This window comes from Corylus avellana, chromosome 11, assembly GCF_965113065.1.
Source record: "Corylus avellana chromosome 11, dhCorAvel1.hap1.2, whole genome shotgun sequence".
Classification (NCBI taxonomy): Eukaryota; Viridiplantae; Streptophyta; class Magnoliopsida; order Fagales; family Betulaceae; genus Corylus; species Corylus avellana.
The window spans coordinates 8,762,268-8,784,025 of record NC_142500.1 but is presented as its reverse complement, the minus strand read 5'-3'; the positions used below and the strand labels follow the sequence as shown (position 1 = coordinate 8,784,025).

The 21,758-nt window shown below is 32.5% G+C and overlaps 1 protein-coding gene across 1 annotated transcript; it reads left to right on the top strand.

The window, feature by feature from the left end:
• The first annotated feature begins 3,136 nt into the window (after window positions 1-3,136).
• On the top strand, window positions 3,137-21,419 carry MUM2 (Glycosyl hydrolase family 35 protein). Its single transcript, XM_088511635.1, has 18 exons — window positions 3,137-3,447; window positions 4,100-4,195; window positions 4,279-4,391; window positions 6,496-6,562; window positions 9,629-9,721; window positions 9,812-9,955; window positions 10,092-10,186; window positions 12,092-12,197; window positions 12,382-12,466; window positions 12,559-12,677; window positions 12,754-12,915; window positions 13,205-13,386; window positions 13,482-13,573; window positions 14,252-14,361; window positions 14,473-14,580; window positions 14,662-14,769; window positions 18,474-18,619; window positions 21,152-21,419. Exons 1-18 carry the CDS (start codon window positions 3,271-3,273, stop codon window positions 21,300-21,302), a joined length of 2,154 nt encoding a protein of 717 aa, XP_088367761.1. The 5' UTR covers window positions 3,137-3,270; the 3' UTR covers window positions 21,303-21,419.
• Window positions 21,420-21,758: the final 339 nt, after the last annotated feature.

Here is a 21,758-nt window from a genome sequence, read left to right as displayed (position 1 = left end):
AAATGTTTTTGCAAAGATTGAGGCATTGGTATTTTTGCAAATATCGTTAAATTCGAACCAACACTTAATCTTTGCAAATTTTTTTTTTCCTAAAACAATTGGGGGTATTTTGAAAAAAGTTGACGAAAAAGTTAACAGATTGGTGAAATAATTGCAAACAATTAAAAAATGGGATACACTAAATTGAAAGGAGTTCAACTTTAAATGAGACATTGCAAAAATAATAACAATTAAAGAAATTAAGTAAAATATTCCTAATAATTAAAATAATTTACACTAATAAGACATAAAAATTATCATTACAAAATCAATGCCATAATATTTCTTGCGTTTGTTTAATTTCCTTTACGTGACTCTATCTTTGACCAAATCCTAGGGTGTTAATGCGGTTACGGTTAGTGGTTATGGGCCAAAATCACTAACTGTAACCGCCTAAATGGTTATTAAATTTTACTAACCGCAATCATAACAGCCTAACGGTTAGTAACACATGTAACTGTCCGCTATAACCGCTTTTTTAAAATTGGGTGTTTTGGACTCTTTTTGGCTTTTTTTTTTTTTTTCAATTTTTTTTATCACTGTATCATTTCTACCTCATTTGTTTTTTGCATTAAACTTATTGTATTATAATTTATATGAATATATTTACCCCATTTGTTTTTTGCCTTCAATTATTATTATTTTTTTTTAAAAAAAAAATGCTTTAAGTGTAAACAAATGGTTAAAAAAATTGTCATTGTTCAAAAATTTGTCATTGTAAAAAAAAAAAAACCGCACGTTCCGTTTAAAAAAATTGTCAACAAATTGTTCAAAAAATGGTAAAAAAAATTGTTTAAAAAAAGGTTAAAAGTTTGTTCAACAAATGGTTCAATTTTTTTTTTCTTTTCAAAAAATGGTCAAAATATTGTTAAAAAAATACATTAATACTTTAATTGTGGTTATATGTAACACATTGTTCAATCTAATGTCAATTATTTAATTTGATATTATACGAATCACATTATCATTGTACATTAATAATATGATTAACTTGAATAAAGTATTTAAATTGTCATTGAATCATATGATTAAGTATTGATCTTCTACATTTATATTATTCATATACATATATGTATAATTATAATTTATAACATATATAGACTTCTAAGTATATAACATACTTTGAAACTAAGTGTCTAGGTACTTAATTGTTGTATTAGTATGAATTAGTATACTTATGACTTATGTCATATTATATATGTATAATTTGTTATTATATAATCATATAAATTAGAATGATAATACATTAATACTTAATTATAGTTATAAGTAACACATTGTTTGGTCCCCAAGAGGTAGCTCAATCGGTTGGGACCACGCTTATTGAAGCGGAGGTCACTAGTTCGAATCCCCATCCCCCCCTCTTGTGCGGACATGTCAAAAAAAAAAAAAAAAAAAAAAAAGGTAACACATTGTTTAATCCAATGTCAATTACTTAATTTGATATTATACGAATTACATTATCATTATACATTAATAATATGATTCACTTTAATAAATATTTGAATTGTTATTGAATCATATGATTAAGTATTGATCTTATACATTTATATTATTCAATATGCATAATTGCATATATGTATAATGTATAATTATAATTTATAACATATATGAACTTATAAGTTTATAACATACATTGGAACTAAGTGTCTAGATACTTAATTGTTGTATTAGCTAGTATGAACTAGCATACTTATGACTTATGAGTTATGTCATAATATATATATGTATATATAATTTGTTATTATATAATCAAATGATTTAATGATGAATTGATCATGTGATATAATCATATAAATTATAGTGATAATATATTAATACTCAAACTGTGATTTAATTATCTTAAAAAAAAATTGTGATTTAATGGTCAATTGATTATGTTATATGTATAAATATTATTATAATAATAATTATAAAAATATATTATATAAAAAGGCAGTTAGCAGTTACGGTTAGTAAACCCAATAACCGCTAACTGCTAGGCAATTATAGCAGTTAACGGTTAGCGGGCGGTTAGAAAACCGCCGGCATTGCCATTGACACGCCTAATTATTATTAGGGTTAAATACTAAATACCCCCTGGGGTTTTATTGCTTTATTTTTTCTCCCTTAGGGTTTAATTTTTATCACAAGAGATTCATGTGGTTTTGACAATAGACCAAACTAGTCATTATGTCAGTTGACTTAACGGAAATCTACGTGGACCAATCAAATGTTGACACGTGACACATACTTAAATTTTTTTTAAATTAAAAAATAATGTATTTAAAAAAAAAAAAAAATTGGGGGTGGCTTCGGCCACCCCCAGTGGGTACTGGGAGTCACCCCCATGGAGCCTAGGGTTGGAGGTGGTTTTGGCCACCCCTTTGGCGAAACCACCCCCAGTGGGTACTGGGAGCCAACCCCATGGAGCCTAGGGTTGGGGGTGGTTTCAGCCACCCCCTTGGCTCCAAGGGGGTGGCCAAAACCACCCCCAACGGTGGTTGGGGGTGGCCCAGTACCCACTGGGGGTGGTTTCGGCTGCCCCCTTGGTCACTAAAGGGGTGACCGAGGGGGTGGCTCATCATGCCAGATGGGGGTGCCCAAATGGCCAAGCCACCCCCAATTTTTTTTTTTTTTTTTTTTTTTTTTTTTTTTTTTTAATTAAAAGAAAAATTAAGTATATGTCATGTGTCAATATTTGATTGGTCTATGTGGATTTTCGTTAAATCAACTAATGGTCAATTGATAGAATGATTAGTTTAGTCTATTATCAAAACCACATGGACCTCCTGTAATAAAAATCAAATCATAAGAAAAAAAAAAATATATATATATATATATAAAGCAATGAAACTCTAATGGGTATTTAGTATTTAACCCTTATTATTATTATGTCTCTTATTAATCATTATATTAGGTTTGACATGACACGTGTCAATCACGACAGTACTGTTTCACATGACCCATGTGGTTGCACAATTGACGTGGGATTCCCATAGTCCCCCCTTAGCTTTCCAGTTTCCACGAAAGAGAGTTTCTGTTGGGGCTGGTATACTGTCATCCTCTTGTACATATTTCCCTACAGTAAGGGGGATTCCCAATCGCAGTCACGGGTCACCTCTCTCATGTCTGTTCACCTACTCTAAATCCCTTTCTTCTCTTCTAATTCCTTAACGCCTCAGCGTTTCAATGTATATATAGCTGTTGTGAGTGAGTGAGTGCGGGAGAGTGAAAATTAAGCAGGCGGAGATGGAGCGGCGGTGGTGGTTGCTGCATTGGGGGCTTGCGGTGGTCATAGTACTGATACAAGGAGGTGGCCGCGTTGAAGGAGGAGATGTCACGTACGATGGAAGATCTCTCATCATTGACGGCAGCAGAAATATTCTCTTCTCCGGTTCAATTCACTATCCTCGTAGCACTCCTCAGGTAAATCTCTTGGAACTCAGAAGAAAAGAGATGTGAAATTTGCTTAAATCCTCCTGCATTGTTTGTACGTAAACGCAACTGTCCGTGAGACGGTGAGAGGTTCACTTTCTTGAACAAATACTCGAGACTTTTGGATCTGTATAGGCTCGATCTCCCGAGCCCGTTTGATCACAAATTGTCTCATTTTGCTGCAAATGGTTCAGGCATGAAATTAAAGCCGTTGCAAATGATTCTCTAGTATTTTATATATATATATATATATATATATATATATATATATATATATAAGAGAATATTCAACTTCTTCCTTTCCTTTTTAACAGATACAAGCTGTTTGGCAACCATTTCCAGTGTAAAACCAAAAAAGTAGCTTTGTATGTTTTTGGTTAGAAAAACGGCACAGAAAAGGCAGTAGTGCCTCAGGGATGAGATGATTGGTTTTCTGTTGCATCACGGGTAGTACCAACCATTTTGTCTTACTTTTTTCATAATTATCAAACTCTATTAACACCCCATCGAATGAGGAGACCCTGATTTTGTTTTATTAAAGAGAAATGATTTTTTTTTTTTTACTTGGATATTGTTCATTGGTTCTTCATATATATATATATATATATATATATATATATATATAAAAAAAACAATGGCGCAGATGTGGGAATCTTTGATAGGCAAAGCCAAGGAAGGAGGATTGGACGTCATTCAAACTTACGTCTTTTGGAACCTTCACGAGCCCCAACCTGGTCAGGTTAGTTGCATTACCTTTTCTTTTCTTTTTCCTTTTTTTATTCTCTCAGATCGGGGGCAGATTTGGCATTTTGTGTTGCACAGTACGAGTTCAGTGGAAGCAATGATCTGGTGCGGTTCATCAAGGAAATCAAGGCTCAGGGGCTCTATGCTTGCCTTCGGATTGGACCCTTTATAGAGAGTGAATGGACTTATGGGTACGTATCTTCTCATCCAACGGTAGATATTAAGCCTTCCGTCCCACAATCCCTACTAGCTAGCGTTCCTAACCTACTCCACCATGCCCGACAAAAGGGTCCGCTTATCCCCACAAACATTATAATATTTAGAAAAAAATATAAAATTAGTTCGGATGGTTTAACTAGTAGGTGGCACTTATTAAAATAAATTCAAAAGTTATTGAGATATGTGAAAAAAAAAAAAAATTTAATTCTTATAATTAAATTATGTTGACTAACTTAATAAATTTTAATAGCGTAAAACGTTAAAACCAATAAAAATATGACACTTATTATATTTAAGTTAGTGTCACACTTATTATGTTGACTAACTATAATTCTTATAATTAAATTATATTTAAAAGCTAACAGGCCAGCCCATGAGCTTGCAAGAATGGCAACGAAAAGTGTAATGGATGCTATGTGGGTTGTTGACCCGCCTCTTTGTATTCAGAACCTTCTGGTTCTTGAGGAAACTGTTTTTGATGTTTGATTGGAAATGAAAGTCACAGTTTATCAAAAAAAAAAAAAAATTAGTGTCACACTAACGAAATCTGTTAAATTAGTAAACATAATTTAGAGCTTGTTTGTGATTGCGTTTGATAAATAGAGCTTTTAAGTCAAAAAGAGCTTTTGGAAAAAAAATTTCATTTTTAAGCTTTTGTCAGTCTATTTTTAAGTTTTTTGAATCCTTAAAAGCACTTTTAATTTTTTTACCAAATAAATACTTTTTTTCTTCAAACGTGCTTTTTGAGTATTAAAAGTACTTTTAGGCACCTCAAACGCAATCTTAAACAGGCTCTTAATTATATGAGCTAAATTATTTTTTTAGCATACTTAAAGGATCTCTGAGTTCATTTTAACATCACATAGAGCTATTTATAAATTAGGTAAAGAACTAATTTTACATATTTTCCTAATATTTAAACAGTTTATTGTTATTTATTTATTTTTAAATCATAATAGTTGTTAATTATCATTAGTTTAGACCAATTATAGTGTACCGGACGGTCCGGACTCCGGACTGCCAAGTTCCGTGGGTTGCCTAATTATTGGTTACATATTGGAAAAGTATATATGCTAAGTTTTTTTTTTATTTTTATTTTTTTTTTATTATAAATAAAGTCTATGATTTTTTATATATAAAACCATTAACATCTACTTCTGAATGTTTCTTTCCAAAAAAGCAATCACCTTTTGTAACACAAAGTTCTGTGCCACCATCAACATTTTAAAAAATAAATAAAAATCACATGGCTATTTTCTTCTAAAAGTTTTTCTTTGGATTTCCATCTTATTTCGTGATTTTTTGGCTGCTAATTCTTGTTTCCAATTTTATCATTTGAAACTTTATATGTAAATTGGAATTTTTTTTTTAATTTTTTTTTTTTTTTAATGTGTTTGCTATTTTATGTAGAATTTCTCAGAATACTTGGTTGTTTATTATATCTTTATTTCTTTTTTATTCTGATATATGTTTATTTACATCTATTATTAGTAGGGTTTTTTTTTTTTTTTTTTTTTTCACACTTAAAAGTTATCGACATATTTTATTTGACTCCTCTAAGAAAAATTCTAGCTCTGCCATGCACTGCTTTGGTGCAGGGTTGAACTTATTTGGAAGAAAGTAATAAGGTAATTCTCTTTAGTATGGTAAAATGTTTTATAGAAAATAAATTAAATCTTCTTATGGTTTATACCAATATATCTTTTTTGTCCATGATATTAATGAAAGTCTATATATATATATATATATATATATATATAAAAGTAATTTTATAAGTATTTTTAGAGTTATTCTAGGGTCCTTCTAAATGTGATGTAACTTTTAAAATTACAGTTGAATTTGAAATGTGATGTATTGAATTTTGATTTATTGATGATTGTAAAAGCCATATTACATTTAGGATGACTACATGAAGACTCTAAGAAGACTTTTATATATATATATATATATATATATATATATATATATATATATATCTTTTCTATTAACTTGTAGAATTACCTTTGTATCTTGCTCACTCGCGAACAATGAACATGGCATCTATTTCATGATTTTATAATGTTTTGAATTAAACAGGGGATTTCCATTTTGGTTGCATGATATCCCTGGCATTGTTTTTCGATCAGACAATGAGCCGTTTAAGGTACTCAGCACCTCTCTCTCTCTCTCTCTCTCTATATATATATATATAGGCACAGTAGATTTTAAAAGAGAAATGTTAAATATTACGTTTTTATCTCGCAACTATTTTATAAAGTTAATATGGTAATTTCAATAATTTTTTGTTTTTTATTTTAACAAATACTAATTTAAAAGTAGTCAATATTATAGAATGGAAATGTAATTTCTAGGATTACACTTTTTAAAATAGCTTCGTAGGTTTTTTAAATGACAATTATGGTATTCTTCCGTTAAAAAGAAAAAGAGAAATGGTAGGGATCAATAAGTTTCTCATAATTGGATTTGAAAAATATTTATGTAGATCTCACATAAGTTAATAATGAATCCCACAAATTCAATAATTGATTATAAGAAAATATGAGCCAAATATGAGAAATTTATTGACCACTAGCATTTCTCGAAGAAAAAAAGTTGTTTAACATGGCCGGCCACGTCATAGTCTAGCAATGGCATCATGGCAAGAGATCCTTTTTACTACTATGTCTAGCTAGTTAGTTCTAGACAAATTAATTAGAGAAATGCTATAGTGCAGTAAAAATACTATTTTTAGCCCATAAAAGTCCTAGGTGGCAAGAGGCTATAGGCCCCATCCGTAATTGCTGTGGCCCCACCCACTAATGGGCCTGTGGCCTCTTGCCACCTAAGACTTTATGGGCCAAAAATGATATTTTTATTGCACTATAGCATATCTCAATTAATTAAGGGTCTACTTGCGTTTGCCATTTGGAAAGAAAAATATTTGGTTTTTATCTTTTGTTCATTTTTATATTAGAGAAGGTAAATCTATCATTAAATTTGTAGGACTCACATATAGGTCTCACATATTCAATAGTAAATTTGTAAAAGAGATAGACAATAGATGTGCAAGAGATGGATGTATAACACTTCTCATTTAAAAATAGCGATTTTAAATTATACAATTTGAAAACATAATTTTAAAAAATGGAATTAAGTGTTCGGTAAAACAGTAGATTGCCAATTAAAATTGTAGTTTCGCCATTGCCTATAATTTGAAAATGTAGAGACACACTCTCTAACAATACATTTTCTGTAATTAATTGCAATCTCAAATACTACTTATGTTTACTCTTAACTTTTTATTAATAATTTTTACTGCAGCAACTTTTACTATGTAAGAACTAATAACTACTATATATGTCAAGTTTATTTTTTTATTTGGGAAAATATCAACTTAACACATTGTGGTTTGATCAATTATAAAAAAACTCTTTATGGTTTTAATTTTGATCAAATAGCGGACTATATTTTGGTCAAATAGATTCTTCCATAACGATTCTATCAATTTTCTAATAAAAGTCTGGCAGTGTTTTAATATTCATGCCACAAAGAAAAAAACATATTAAAAAAACAGGAAGAAAACAATATATATATATATATATATGTATATATATATATATTATGCCTACCTCCCTTCAGACTAGTGGTGGGTCGCCCCGGTTGCCCCTTCTGTGAGCAGCTTCCACCCAAAGGAGTTGGGTGCCCTCCACCACTCTATTTATAAAATTAAGGAGTAACTTCACTAAAAATTTCTAAACTTTCACCTTGACAAACCCTCTTCAAATTTCAAAATTTTTTAATTTAGTCCCTTGAACTTTTAATTGCAATCAATTTAGATCCTTGTCAAATTTTAAACGTTAAATGACGTTTATACCCATGACTTTTTTTTATAAAATTTCAACTTTACCCTTAATTCTATTTTTTTTTTAGAAGGAAAATTAGGGATATTTTTGTCTTTTCTGGTATTTCTAATGGCTAAATTTGACGAAATGATTCAAATTAAGAGCAATTGAAAGTTCATGAGACTAAATTGAGAGATTTTGAAGTTTAGGAGGTTTGTAAAATTGAGTGAAAGTTTAGTGGTTTTCAGTGAAGTTACCCCTAAAATTAATGTTTAATTTGAAATAGTTTTTATTTTTTTTATTATTATTTTTGACATTGTAATTAAATAGTTAAAAAATATGATTTTAAATCAAATCACACAATAAAAAGTCTTGATGCATTACACTTTTAATCCTCTAACTTTGATTAATATTTTTTCCAATTACACAATATTTGTTATCTTCATTAAAACTTTTAATTACAGTATTCGGATCCTGTCCCTTGTCCATCTTATCTTAACTAATTTTTTTTTTTTTTTTAATTAATTTTTTTTTTTTTTATGGTTAAAATCATGAATTTGCGCTTGGATTGCTAGAAAAAGACCATGAAATGCTTTAGTAAAAGAACAATGCCCGATAATCAATCTCATGAAGAACATGTTTAGGGCTTGTTTGGAATTGCGTTTGAGGAGTTTAAAAGTGCTTTTAACGCTCAAAAAGCCCGTTTGAAGAAAAACGTACTCGTTTGGTAAAATATTTAATAGCACTTTTAAAGGTCCAAAAAATCTAAAAATGGCCAGAAAGTACTTTTGGCAAAAGCTTGAAGCTTTTGTCCAAAAACTCTTTTTAACTTAAAAAACTTTTCTCAAACTCAATCCCAAACAAGCTCTTAGTGTGATACTTCGATACGTGAGTAAAGGCATTGATCAAGATTGAAAGTGATTTAAAAACGTGTACATCGAGGAAACAAAAATGTAACACATTTAAAAAATAAAAATAAAAGCCACATTGTGGCCGGCATATAAAGAAGTCAGATCTTTCCATCCTATGTTTGGATTTTTTCTATACAAAAAAAAAAAAAAAAAAAGAAAGAGTTTGGATTTTTTTTTTTAGAATTATCCCATATCCCCCAGGAGAAATGCTTGTTTATATTATGGCATCCATCTCGGCTATATTCCTAAATTATCAATACCTAATATTTACTAATTTGAGGTCTATGACCGATCACAAATTAAGGGTAAAGTAAATGCTCCTTAAAAGGTGCAATTAGGGCACCATTAGTAGGATATTCCATAACTTTTTAAACATAATCTACCATGAATTTTTTGAATCATCTTCAAATTTCAGTAAGTATTTCCCAAAACATGATTTGATTTCTTATTTTTTGATGATCCCATGCATATGTGTAGTTCTACATGCAAAATTTTACCACAAAAATCGTCAACTTGATGAAGTCAGAGGGTTTATATGCTTCACAAGGAGGTCCAATCATACTCTCACAGGTACTACCTTCTCAACCTCTCTCTTGTGAGTTTCCAATATATATATATATAAAATATCTTACATATTGAAAATATGGTGGGTGTACGTAGATTGAGAATGAATATCAAAACATTGAAGCAGCATTTCATGAAAAAGGACCCTCGTATGTTCGTTGGGCTGCTAAAATGGCGGTGGAGCTCCAAACTGGTGTACCATGGGTGATGTGCAAGCAAACAGATGCTCCGGATCCAGTCGTTAGTTTTCTTCCCATCTAAACACTTTTGACTTTAATTAGTAGCAGTTTGACTTAATTAGGAATTTTCATTTTTCAGCCATTAATTCTAAGATTGCACTGACTAATTATAGAGACCGTACGTTATCCATATGCAGATTAATACGTGCAACGGGATGAGATGTGGAGAAACTTTTAGTGGACCCAATTCACCAAACAAGCCATCATTATGGACAGAGAATTGGACATCTTTGTACGCTTTCCTCCAATCATTTTACATTACTGTTTTTCTCCTTTTTTCCGTTTATTTTTGGTGTTGGAGTAGTAGGGTGAAGTACTTGAGAGACTTAGGCTTCATTTGGCAACAGCCTTGTCGTAGATACTGTTTACTATTTGATCGGTTGACCATAAACTTTGAACTTTCAACCTCAAAATTTCACACTTTTGACCGTATTGCCTCCCTGCGCTCCATCCTTCACTTCCTGAATTTTTTTCCTTGAAAATCTCCAAAGCACACAACCAACGTCCCCCCTGCGCTCCATCCTTCACTTCTTGATTTTTTTTTCCTTGAAAATCCCCAAAGCAGTGAAAGCACAGAACCAGGCGTCCTCCCCCCGCTCCATCCTTCACTTTTTGATTTTTTCCCTTAAAAATCCCCAGAGCACCGAACAGGCGTCCTCCCCCACCCCCCCCCCCCCTGCGCTCCATCCTTCAACGTCCCCCACGCACAAGATCACGATTGAAGGTACTGCATATAGATTTTTGGCTTGTGTACTGCATATAGATTTTGCCTTGTTTGGTTAGATAGAAAAAATGAAAGAAAATTAGAGAAAGAAAGGAATTGAATAGTCTCTACAAGAGACCGGCCACCATTTTCCCATTTTCCCTTTGTGGCCTTCATCAAATTTCACTTCTCGTGCAAGTGAAATTATAAGGAAAATTTGGCTTTCTGGGATGGATTTTTCATGAAAGGGTAAACATTTGGGGTTATTGTTTGAGTCTGGTGGTGTCGGTGGTAGTGGAGCTGGGGGATGTTTTTATGGGCTACAATTGTAGAGAACACCCCCCTCCCCAAAAAAAAAAAAAAAATTAAAGAGGCGGAGTGTGAATTAATAATTGATGGTTGGATGATTTGGGGGTGAAAGTGTGATGGGCTCGCAGGGGAGATTGTGTGAGGGAGAAGAGTTCGTGCGCTGGGAAAAAGGGGAAGAAAACGAAGGCTGGGGGCAGAGTTCTTGCCTGGGAAAAAAAGGAAAGAAAACAGAGGTTAGGCAGCTTTCGTGCACTGGAAAAAAAAAAAGGAATAAAATGAAGGACAAGAGTGTAATTTTATAAATAAGAGACTAATGAGTTGTGTTGACAAAGCACTATTATCGAGAATGTACAGTGTCTAGCCTGACTCCTGCCTGTTACCAAACACCCCCTAAAAGGGGCCGTAGGCAATATTTAAGGTGGTAGAGTAGAAGTTTGGTGGACCGGATCAAATTTACTGGGCCTTGACAAGAGGCCCATTTTATAGAAGGTCACCTCTCTAGATCCACCTAGGCTTTTTAGCACATCTCATACATCCTAATATATATTTTAATGTCGTCAAGAAGTAGCTCAATCGGTTAGGACCACACTTAATGAAGTGGAGGTCACTAGTTCGAATCCCCCTCTCCCCTCTTTTGCGGACATGTCAACAAAAATATATATTATAACAAAAAAGACGAAAAAAAAAGAAAAAAAAAAGCGGGAGAAAATGTATAATATGGAGATGACCGTTAATCATAATAAATATAAGTGGGCTTGTCATGCGAGTATTTTCTTAGTTTTAGTTTCTTGACTGTCATTGAAAACGAAAGATTTGGAGATCGACTTTAAGTATATTGTTGGTAATTTGTCTAGCAACAAGCAAAAAGAAAAGAGAAAAACAATATTATTCTTCAATTCATTTAAATTTCATGGAATTATTTATTCTGAATATTATCTCCAACAAAATCAAGACTTTAACATTTATTCATAAATCATGTAATCATGATGGCTACTTTCGTTATTCTTTTTAATATTATCTCCAAAAAGAAATATGAGTTCAATTGTTGCATGATGCGGATAATAATAATAATAATTATTATTATTATTATTTTAACTGTAAACTAAATGTACTTTTCTTTGGAAGCTATCAAGTATATGGTGGGGAGCCATACATAAGGTCTGCTGAAGACATTGCATTTCATGTCGCGCTTTTTATAGCGAGAAACGGAAGCTATATAAATTATTACATGGTATGTATGATATTTCAATTTTAAATCTAACTACTACTTGTTCAAATTCACTATATTTAGTTTCTTTTAGATTTTCACTCAAGCAAAAAATTACATGTTTAATATAAATTTACAAAAAACCCATTTTCATTAATTGTCTTAACCAGATTACCATATCACGTCTAATACTACCCTCCTTATGTAGTACCATGGTGGAACAAATTTTGGGAGAACAAGCTCTGCATATGTCATAACAAGCTATTATGATCAAGCTCCTCTAGATGAATATGGTGAGTATAAGTAGAATTAGATTTTATTCTTCCTATGTTTCTTGGATGGATCAAATAATTCCATTTTTGTTTTTATATATATATAATTTTAGGACTAATAAGGCAACCTAAGTGGGGACATCTTAAGGAGTTGCATGCTGCAATTAAAGTGTGCTCTGCAACTCTACTGCAAGGAGAGCGAACAAATTTCTCTTTAGGTCAACATCAAGAGGTGATGTCCCAAATATTTATTTATGTTATCTCATTTATGGTCTCATTTATTTATTTATTTTGTTTTTACTTATTAGGCCTATGTTTTCCAAGAAGAGGATGGAGGGTGTGTGGCCATTCTTACAAATTATGATGTACAAAACGTCACCGTACAATTTCAAAATACATCACATGAATTGCTTCCAAAGTCGATCAGTATTCTAGCAGACTGTAAAAATGTAATTTTCAACACGGCAAAGGTAAAACCTTTTCTCTAGTTGAGCATATCATAAAAAAAACATGTTTGGAATCCCATTTAAGGCCTTCTGTTCTCTAATTCAGTGTATAAAAATTGCATATGTTTCTGTTATTAAAAAAAAAACATCTACTTTTCATATGTTCCAGAAATACATGATATTCTTATAAACTGAGTTTGACTTAATGTTGTGTTCTATTGCATCTACTAGATTATTGCAAAAGAGAATTACTCAAAATATTTTAGAAAGAAATGAAAGATGTTATTCTCCTAAGTTAATGATTCATACATAGGTGAATACAGAGCATAATAGCAGAATTGTAGAAGCTACCCAAATATTTGATTCAAGTGATAGCTGGGAAGAATTCAAAGATGTTATCCCGAATATGGAAGATGCTTTACTGAAATCCGAAACATTCCTTGAGCACATGAATACAACAAAAGATAAATCTGATTATCTTTGGTATAGTCTCAGGTATTTGAACTTCTTCATCTCTCGTTAAATTATATATCTCGATCTCCTTTGCATCAACTTGAGGACAATTAATGGAGTTGTCTGTTGAATTACAGGTTTGAGAACAATTTGTCTTGCACCAAGCCAGTGCTTCATGTTGAATCTGCTGGGCATGTTGCACATGCTTTTTTGAACAATATCTATACAGGTACAATATTACTTAACAATACCCAACCATTCATGCTCCTTCTAAGAAGATTATTGGGTTTTATATGTATACACACGTTTATGCTAGCTAGTAGAGGTGGAAACCTGGTTCCGGTTCTCGGTTATTGGCCAAAACCGGGAACCGGAACCGGGGTACCTAGTCTTTTATTTTTGAAAATCGGAACCGGAACTGGAACTGGGTACCCAGTTAACTGATTATAAAATAACCGACTGGTTCCAGTTGGTATCTGGTTATTTGGGCCGGGTAATCTGTTATTTTATTTTATTTTATTTTTTTGTTGTATTTTGGTTTTATTTTAGGTATTAGGCCTAATTTTTGGGCTTAATTTAACCATTTTGTGTCCATTTTTTTTAAAAAAAATCGAAAATATTAATAAATATACTAAATTTGAAAATATAGAGTGATTTACGATATTTGTGAACCCTAGAGTAAAAAAATAATAATAAATATACTAAATTTGAATATATATATATATATATATATATATACCTAGTTACCCAGTTATAACCTGGTATTTAAAAACCCTAAAACCAGTAACCGGAACTGAGCACCCCGGTTACCGATTTTTTCCAACCAGTTTCTCAGTTTTTTTTTACACCCCTACTAGCTTGAGTGAAATATAAGAAACTTTGTGCTTCACTTATTATATATGTTCAGGAGCTGCACATGGAAGTCATGACGCCAAGGGCTTCACAATGGATATTCCAATCATGTTGAATGATGGGATGAACAATATTTCTATACTCAGCGCTATGGTTGGGCTACCGGTATTCATTTTCTAATTTCATTTCTTTATTGTATTTCTTTTTTTTTTTTGGTAACGTTGACACGAATGATCACCTCTTTTACATGTTACATTCTCTTGTGTTTGTTTGAAGGATTCAGGACCTTTTCTCGAAAGCAAATTTGCTGGCTTAAGAAAAGTGGAAATTCAATGCACTGAAAAGGAATCCTACAATTTGACAAACTATACATGGGGATATCAGGTTATCTCTAAAGACTTGTGAACCATTATTACAAAAGAAATATTTTATACTGAACATGCTGGCTGCCTCTTGTTCCTATAGGTTGGACTAGTCGGAGAGAAGCTACAGATATTTAGAGAAGAAAATTTGGGTGCTGTTGTGTGGAGTAAAATTGGGACATCAATGAATCACACACTTACTTGGTACAAGGTACTTTACTTTACATGTCATGTATATGATGAAAAATAAATAAATAAAAAAGATATCATGTAAGATAAGAGAAGGAAAGCTAAGGGAAAAAATAACTCGTACTTGTTCACCTTAGTGATATGGGCGCATTTGGTATGCAAGAATAAATCTAGGAATGATTTGATTCTTCCCCTAAATGAGGAATTGTTATTCTTCTAAACAAGATAGGGAATAGATGGTATTCCTCTAAGAATGAAATAGCTTTAAAAATATTATTTCCAAAAATAATTTTTTGTTGGACGCCCTAAAAAAAAACGATTTTGTATTCGTCTGCTGCCGTCTCCTACGACCCTCTACCGTCGTCACCAGCCATTATTTGTTGTCGTCTCCGGCAACCCTTTGCCGTCACCGGCCACCTCAAGTGGGTGGTCGGCTATTCATGGGAGAGACGATGAATATAACTGAAGAATTTTGGAGATACTATATTTATAAGTAAAAGTATTTTAGAAAATTTGGTTGAAATCTCATGTGATTCTAGTTAGAAAATTTGGCCATTCTTATATATATTGTCACTAAATGAATGAATAAGAATGATGATTTCATTTTAGATCCTTATACACCTGATAATACTCATTTCTATTCCTACGTTATTGAACATACATACTCTTAATTAGTTCACCTTGGTTGCTCTGGATAGACAAGTGTAGTCCTCTCCATTAATATATCACTCAAATTAAGTATATGCCTTTTTTCTTAAATCAACTGCAAGACTTAATGCCTTGATATTTTTGACTAACATGTTCGATCTATATCCTTTAATTTATCCAATTAATTTATAGGATCTTCCCAAAGTGACCTATAATAATAACATATCGTAAATGGCTTAATTAGATAGTGGGTCAAAATAGATTGTCCTCAACAGGGCCGGCTCAACATATTTTGGGGCCTTAGGCAAAACTTTGAAATTGGACCTAAATTTTTTTTTTTAATATTCAATTTTTTTTTAAAGTTATATATATATATATTCTTCTACTCGCTTTTTGAGATGCAAAATTTCTGATTAAGTTTTTATATTTAAGATTTTCTAATATCTTTTTCCATTATTTTCTTGGTAAATCTTTTCATTTTGTCCTCTAAATGCCAAATTATTCTTACCAAGATTCTTTACTACAGCAATAATTCTCAATAATACTCTTTTCCAATAATCTTTCTCTTTGTTAATTTGTTCTAGGACATTTTTATCAATTGTTTTATTTTTTAACAATCTTATTTCTAAATCAATCCAATCATTCATGTTAGTAATATGTTCATTGGTTGTTTCATGACTTTTTAGCTTAGCACTAAGATTTTTCCAGTCATTAGTCCCTTCATTAACTAGTTGCATTCTATTAGGTTTTGAATTGAACAACTTGCAACAAAAACAAAATACTCTATCTACATCTTTTGAATAGACTAGCCATTTTCTATTATGTTGCTCCCCATTTATAATTTTCGTATATAATATGTATTAGAAAAATGCCTAGAGTTCTCATCTTTAGGAAAATCTATAGTATTGTATCTTATTGGACCATTTTCTACTAACAAATCCCTTAATTTTGCATCAATATTTTTCCATTGGCCAGGGTCAAAAATATTTGTAGCAATAAATTTAGATACATCAATAATATTTTCATTATCTTCTAATTCTTTTTGATGAGTTTCTTGTTCATTTATGAGTTTTTCACCTAAATTATCATCAATATTTTGTTTATTGCTAATAACAAATTTATTTAGGCTCCTCTTTGAGATTCAATCAATTTGTCTACTTTTTTTTTTTTTTTTTTTTTTTTTTTTTTTAAGTTTTTCATATCCAGATGCATATTTTCTAGTAGACATGTTTAATTAAAAATACTAACAAATTAAACAAACACGATTTATCAAAAAAAAAAATATGACTATAATAAAATAAATGACAAAAATAGAACAATAAAACCTGATTTGGCAAATGAATTATGAAGCAGTTCTTGGAGATAAGACAAGAGACTTAGTCACTCAGAGTCGGAGAGGAAGAGAAAATGATGAGATAGGCAGAGAAGAAAAACTCAGAAAAGAGCAAGCAAAGAGGAGAGGTAAAATGACAAATATAGAGACTGATATTTAAAATGCCCATGGTTGACAGCAGTTTATATTTTTGGCTTTTGGCTTTCCCTAGATGGCTAAATAATAAATAGAAAATAAATGGTAATATTTTACTTCTAACGTTTATATTTTCTCATCAAAAACAAAAAATTTCTAGAAAGAGGCCAAGAGGATGAATGAATGAGGTAGGCGTACTGTAGCGTTAGGGTATTGTAGCGTCAGGCGTGTACTGTAGCGTTAGGAGCTCTAGGGAATTGGCGTAATGATGTATAAGGTTTTAATGCTTTGTCCTTTTTTAATTATTTTTAAAAGTTATAGTGGGCTTATTAATTAGGGTCTTATTAAATTGAGGCCTTCAATTTTTTTTTGTTCCAAAATAATTTTTTTTTTTTTTAACTCAAATTTTTTTTTTTAGGCCTTAATAAATTGGGGGCCCTAGGCGAGGGCCTAACTCGCCTAGGGCCTGAGCCGGCCCTGAGGAGAGGTAAAATGGCAAATATAGAGACTGATATTTAAAATGCCCATGGTTGACAGCAGTTTATATTTTTGGCTTTTGGCTTTCCCTAGATGGCTAAATAATAAATAGAAAATAAATGGTAATATTTTACTTCTAACGTTTATATTTTCTCATCAAAAACAAAAAATTTCTAGAAAGAGGCCAAGAGGATGAATGAATGAGGTAGGCGTACTGTAGCGTTAGGGTATTGTAGCATCAGGCGTGTACTGTAGCGTTAGGAGCTCTAGGGAATTGGCGTAATGATGTATAAGGCTTTAATGCTTTGTCCTTTTTTAATTATTTTTAAAAGTTATAGTGGGCTTATTAATTAGGGTCTTATTAAATTGAGGCCTTCAATTTTTTTTTGTTCCAAAATAATTTTTTTTTTTTTTTTAACTCAAAATTTTTTTTTTAGGCCTTAATAAATTGGGGGCCCTAGGCGAGGGCCTAACTCGCCTAGGGCCTGAGCCGGCCCTGAGGAGAGGTAAAATGGCAAATATAGAGACTGATATTTAAAATGCCCATGGTTGACAGCAGTTTATATTTTTGGCTTTTGGCTTTCCCTAGATGGCTAAATAATAAATAGAAAATAAATGGTAATATTTTACTTCTAACGTTTATATTTTCTCATCAAAAACAAAAAATTTCTAGAAAGAGGCCAAGAGGATGAATGAATGAGGTAGGCGTACTGTAGCGTTAGGGTATTGTAGCGTCAGGCGTGTACTGTAGCGGTAGGAGCTTTAGGGAATTGGCGTAATGATGTATAAGGCTTTAATGCTTTGTCCTTTTTTAATTATTTTTAAAACTTATAGTGGGCTTATTAATTAGGGTCTTATTAAATTGAGGCCTTCAATTTTTTTTTGTTCCAAAATAATTTTTTTTTTTTTTTGTTTAACTCAAAAATTTTTTTTTAGGCCTTAATAAATTGGGGGCCCTAGGCGAGGGCCTAACTCGCCTAGGGCCTGAGCCGGCCCTGGTCCTCAATACCAGATATTTATAAATGTTCCCCATGGTATCTTACAATTTATAAGAAATGTAAGCTTCCCATGACTTGAGGGTAGATAATCATAATTAAATATATATTTATTTTTATAACTCATTTAATTTGCAGATATTTTTCGATGCACCCACGGGAGATGACCCCGTCACCTTAAACCTGAGCACAATGGGTAAAGGTGAAGCTTGGGTTAATGGACAAAGCATTGGTCGTTATTGGGTCTCCTTCCCTGACTCTAAAGGCAATCCATCACAAACACTGTACGTACACACTCATATTGGTACTAGTTATTTATTTATTTATTTTTATTTTTTTAGAATGATAAGCATTAATTAAACACACAAGATCAGAGAATTGCCTCAAGAATGTTTGAGAAAAAAAAAACTAAAATAAAAATGGGTTAGAACTCTCTACTTTTAGGCATAAGCCTAGGTGGCGGGGACGAAGCCGTTGTTTAGATTCCGGTGGGGATGGCGATGGCGAGGATGAGTTCAAGAACCAGAGTTGTGGAAGAGAATCGGAGGAAGTAAGCCAGTAAGGTGCTTCTCAAGTGGGAAAAGATGTTCTATGCTTCAACCCTTAGGTTTCGATGGTCAACGGATATTGTTTTTAAGTTGACCACTATTTTACATTGCGCTAAACACGCAAAAAATAAAAAAACATTTTTTCAAAACATATTTAACACCGAAACAAACAAGCCAATAATACAAATAAAACCTATACAAAATTATTTCAGACAATTTCATGCTATATCTATAAGAAAATCTTTACTATGTCATGAAAGATTTAGTGGAATGGGTTGACTTGAGGTAGCCACCAGAAAAGATCAAAACATAAATGATCCTCCAATAACCTTCAAAATGTTCTTTTACTACCTTAATGAATTAAAAGAATACAACCTTACATGTCAAACACTGAAAATGAAATAATAATGGCAAAGAAAAAAAATACAAATAAAGATTTTTATTATGGTTTGCATAATAAAGTAATGGATGATGTAATCTGCTGGTAATGTGATCTTGGTCCAGAGCCTAATTGCACCCTATCCTTACCCCTGAAATTTTCTAGCATGATAATTGGTCTATACACCCTCTATTATGGTCACTTGTTATAGTTTGCATTATTATTTGCACTTTCTATTTCAAATGAAATTGATTGTATCATTTTTATCGTTAATGTCTTGATTTAAAGTTAGTTTATCTAATGATGTACATAAAGTCAATATTGATACGTCTTTTAAAAAATTTAAATAATGTGAAATCATGTACATCATTAGATGCATCAACTTTAAATCATGACTATAAAATGAATATTATCAATTTCACTTGAAATTGAGATGATCTTATTCCTAAGAGTAATTAATTCAACAGCAGCTAAAAAAAGTGAACTTTAATTTCGATCACTATCATTTGAACAAGGTCGTAGGCCTACAATTTTTTTTTTTTTTTTTTTTTTTTAAAGGGAAAATATTTCATACTCATTCATTGATAAAATGTCGCGAGTAAGAGCTCGTACAAACAGAGCAAAAAGCTCTGAAGCAAATTATAGCCGAAGCTAAAATTATAGTCATCAATCAAACATGCCAAACAAAGGCAACAACATCCGCTAACCCATGACTATTCATCAGGTTTAAGATCAGATCTACACCAAACAGACACAATCCAATGCATAGGCAGCACTTATTCCTCAGCCCTGAGAGCAAAGAACCCCATGCTAAAACTCATCATCCTCAACCCGAAAGCCAAGATAACGTTTACATCCACAACCCAAAGGTCTAAACAAAAAGCAAACCGGCAAATCATAGAGGGAGGACAGAGCCTTATTAAAAACAAAAAACAGGAAAGAAAAAACATACAGGGAAATAAAATAGGAAAGTAAATAACAAATACATGGAAAACGGAAATACAACAAAAGAAAAATCACAATATAGCGAAAATAATAGGAGAAGCACACAAAGTAGATGGTAGCGGCCAGAAGAAGGCCGATCGCGTGCTGGCTAGAAACCGATGCAGAGGGTGGCGTTAGAAGCTCATCGTGGGGGGACGCGTGTAAAGACCCGGTAGCGGATGGTGGACGGCAAAGCAGGCATGGAGGAGATCAGCAGTGCACTCAAAGAAACTGGGGGAAGAGTTTGAGTGAATCCCCGAAGAGCGGTACCCACAAAGTGTGTCAAACAAGCAAAAACAACAAGAAACAAACACAAACACCATGAGAAGCAAACGGCAAATAACAAGCAAAATCAGGAAGGAAAAAAAGCCACAAAAACATAACAGAAACAAACAACAGCCGAAGCGACGGATCTGGTGCAAAAGGTGGGATGGACACTAATGGATCCATAGAGCAAGAAGGCGGGGTAGAGACAGATGGTGGTGAAAAAAGACGGCACAGTGGAGAAAGGGGAGGGAGGAGGTAACGGAGCTAGGGGCATCAAGTAAATAGGCTAACTCACCGCGCGAAGGGAGCGAGGGGAGGAGGGAGGCAGCCAACGGCCGTTCCTCCTCCCCAAACCTGAGTTTAGATTACTTGTGCAGCGCTCTAGAGAAAAAGCTAGGGTTTCCTGTGGATTTCTTTTTTGTCACTTATGTTCGTAGGCCTACAATTGAACTTGCAGTCATGGGATGCAATATTTAATTTCAATTCTATAACATACCATATACGAAACTCGGTTATCTCGTACAAAATTGAATGCTATTGCAAAATTTTTTAAGGTTATCGTTATTGGGTTATCCACTATTTTGCATTATTTTAATATAGATCCACAGTTTCTTATCTACGCTTTTGTGTTTTCGTAGGTATCATGTGCCCCGATCTTTCCTTAAAGCTTCTGAAAACCTTTTAGTTTTGCTTGAAGAAGCTGGTGGAAACCCTCTTCAGATTTCCTTGAACATTGTGTCGGTCACCAGCGTACGTGAGGATATAGCTTACTATCACCTCCCTCGATGATTTCATAGAGAAGAGATATATTATGAGGGATGGAATAGCTTATTACAAAGTGATAATCTTATTGGCTCTAGCAGAGTTTATCAACATTGTAATGTAATAATAACATGAAAAGTAGTAATCAGCAATAAATCTTTGTTCTATTCTTTTTATAGTCATTGTCCTAATAATTTGAAACGGGCATTAATCACCTAATTAAGTTCATGTGAATTAGGGTATGTTTAAGATTGTGATTTTAAGGATAGAATTTTCTTCCAAACTGGGTTGGAGGGATTTTCTTCAACCTAGTCTATAAAAGTGACATGTATTCCTTGAACATGTGAAAAACACATGTTTTTTTAATAGCAAGGTTAGTTAGAATAAATTTTATTAAAAACTCATGTACGTCTCATATGTATTTTAAAAAATGGACACATGTCACTTTATAGACTAGGTTGAAAGAAATTTATCCAACCCAGT

What these genes read in the sequence shown, in the direction of transcription:
- MUM2 (XM_088511635.1), top strand. Translation starts at nt 3,271, where the DNA reads ATGGAGCGGCGGTGGTGGTTGCTGCATTGGGGGCTTGCGGTGGTCATA. An exon ending in ATCCTCGTAGCACTCCTCAG is followed by an intron (nt 3,448 to 4,099) that starts GTAAATCTCTTG and finishes ACAATGGCGCAG; the next exon opens with ATGTGGGAATCTTTGATAGG. An exon ending in GGCAATCCATCACAAACACT is followed by an intron (nt 18,620 to 21,151) that starts GTACGTACACAC and finishes GTGTTTTCGTAG; the next exon opens with GTATCATGTGCCCCGATCTT.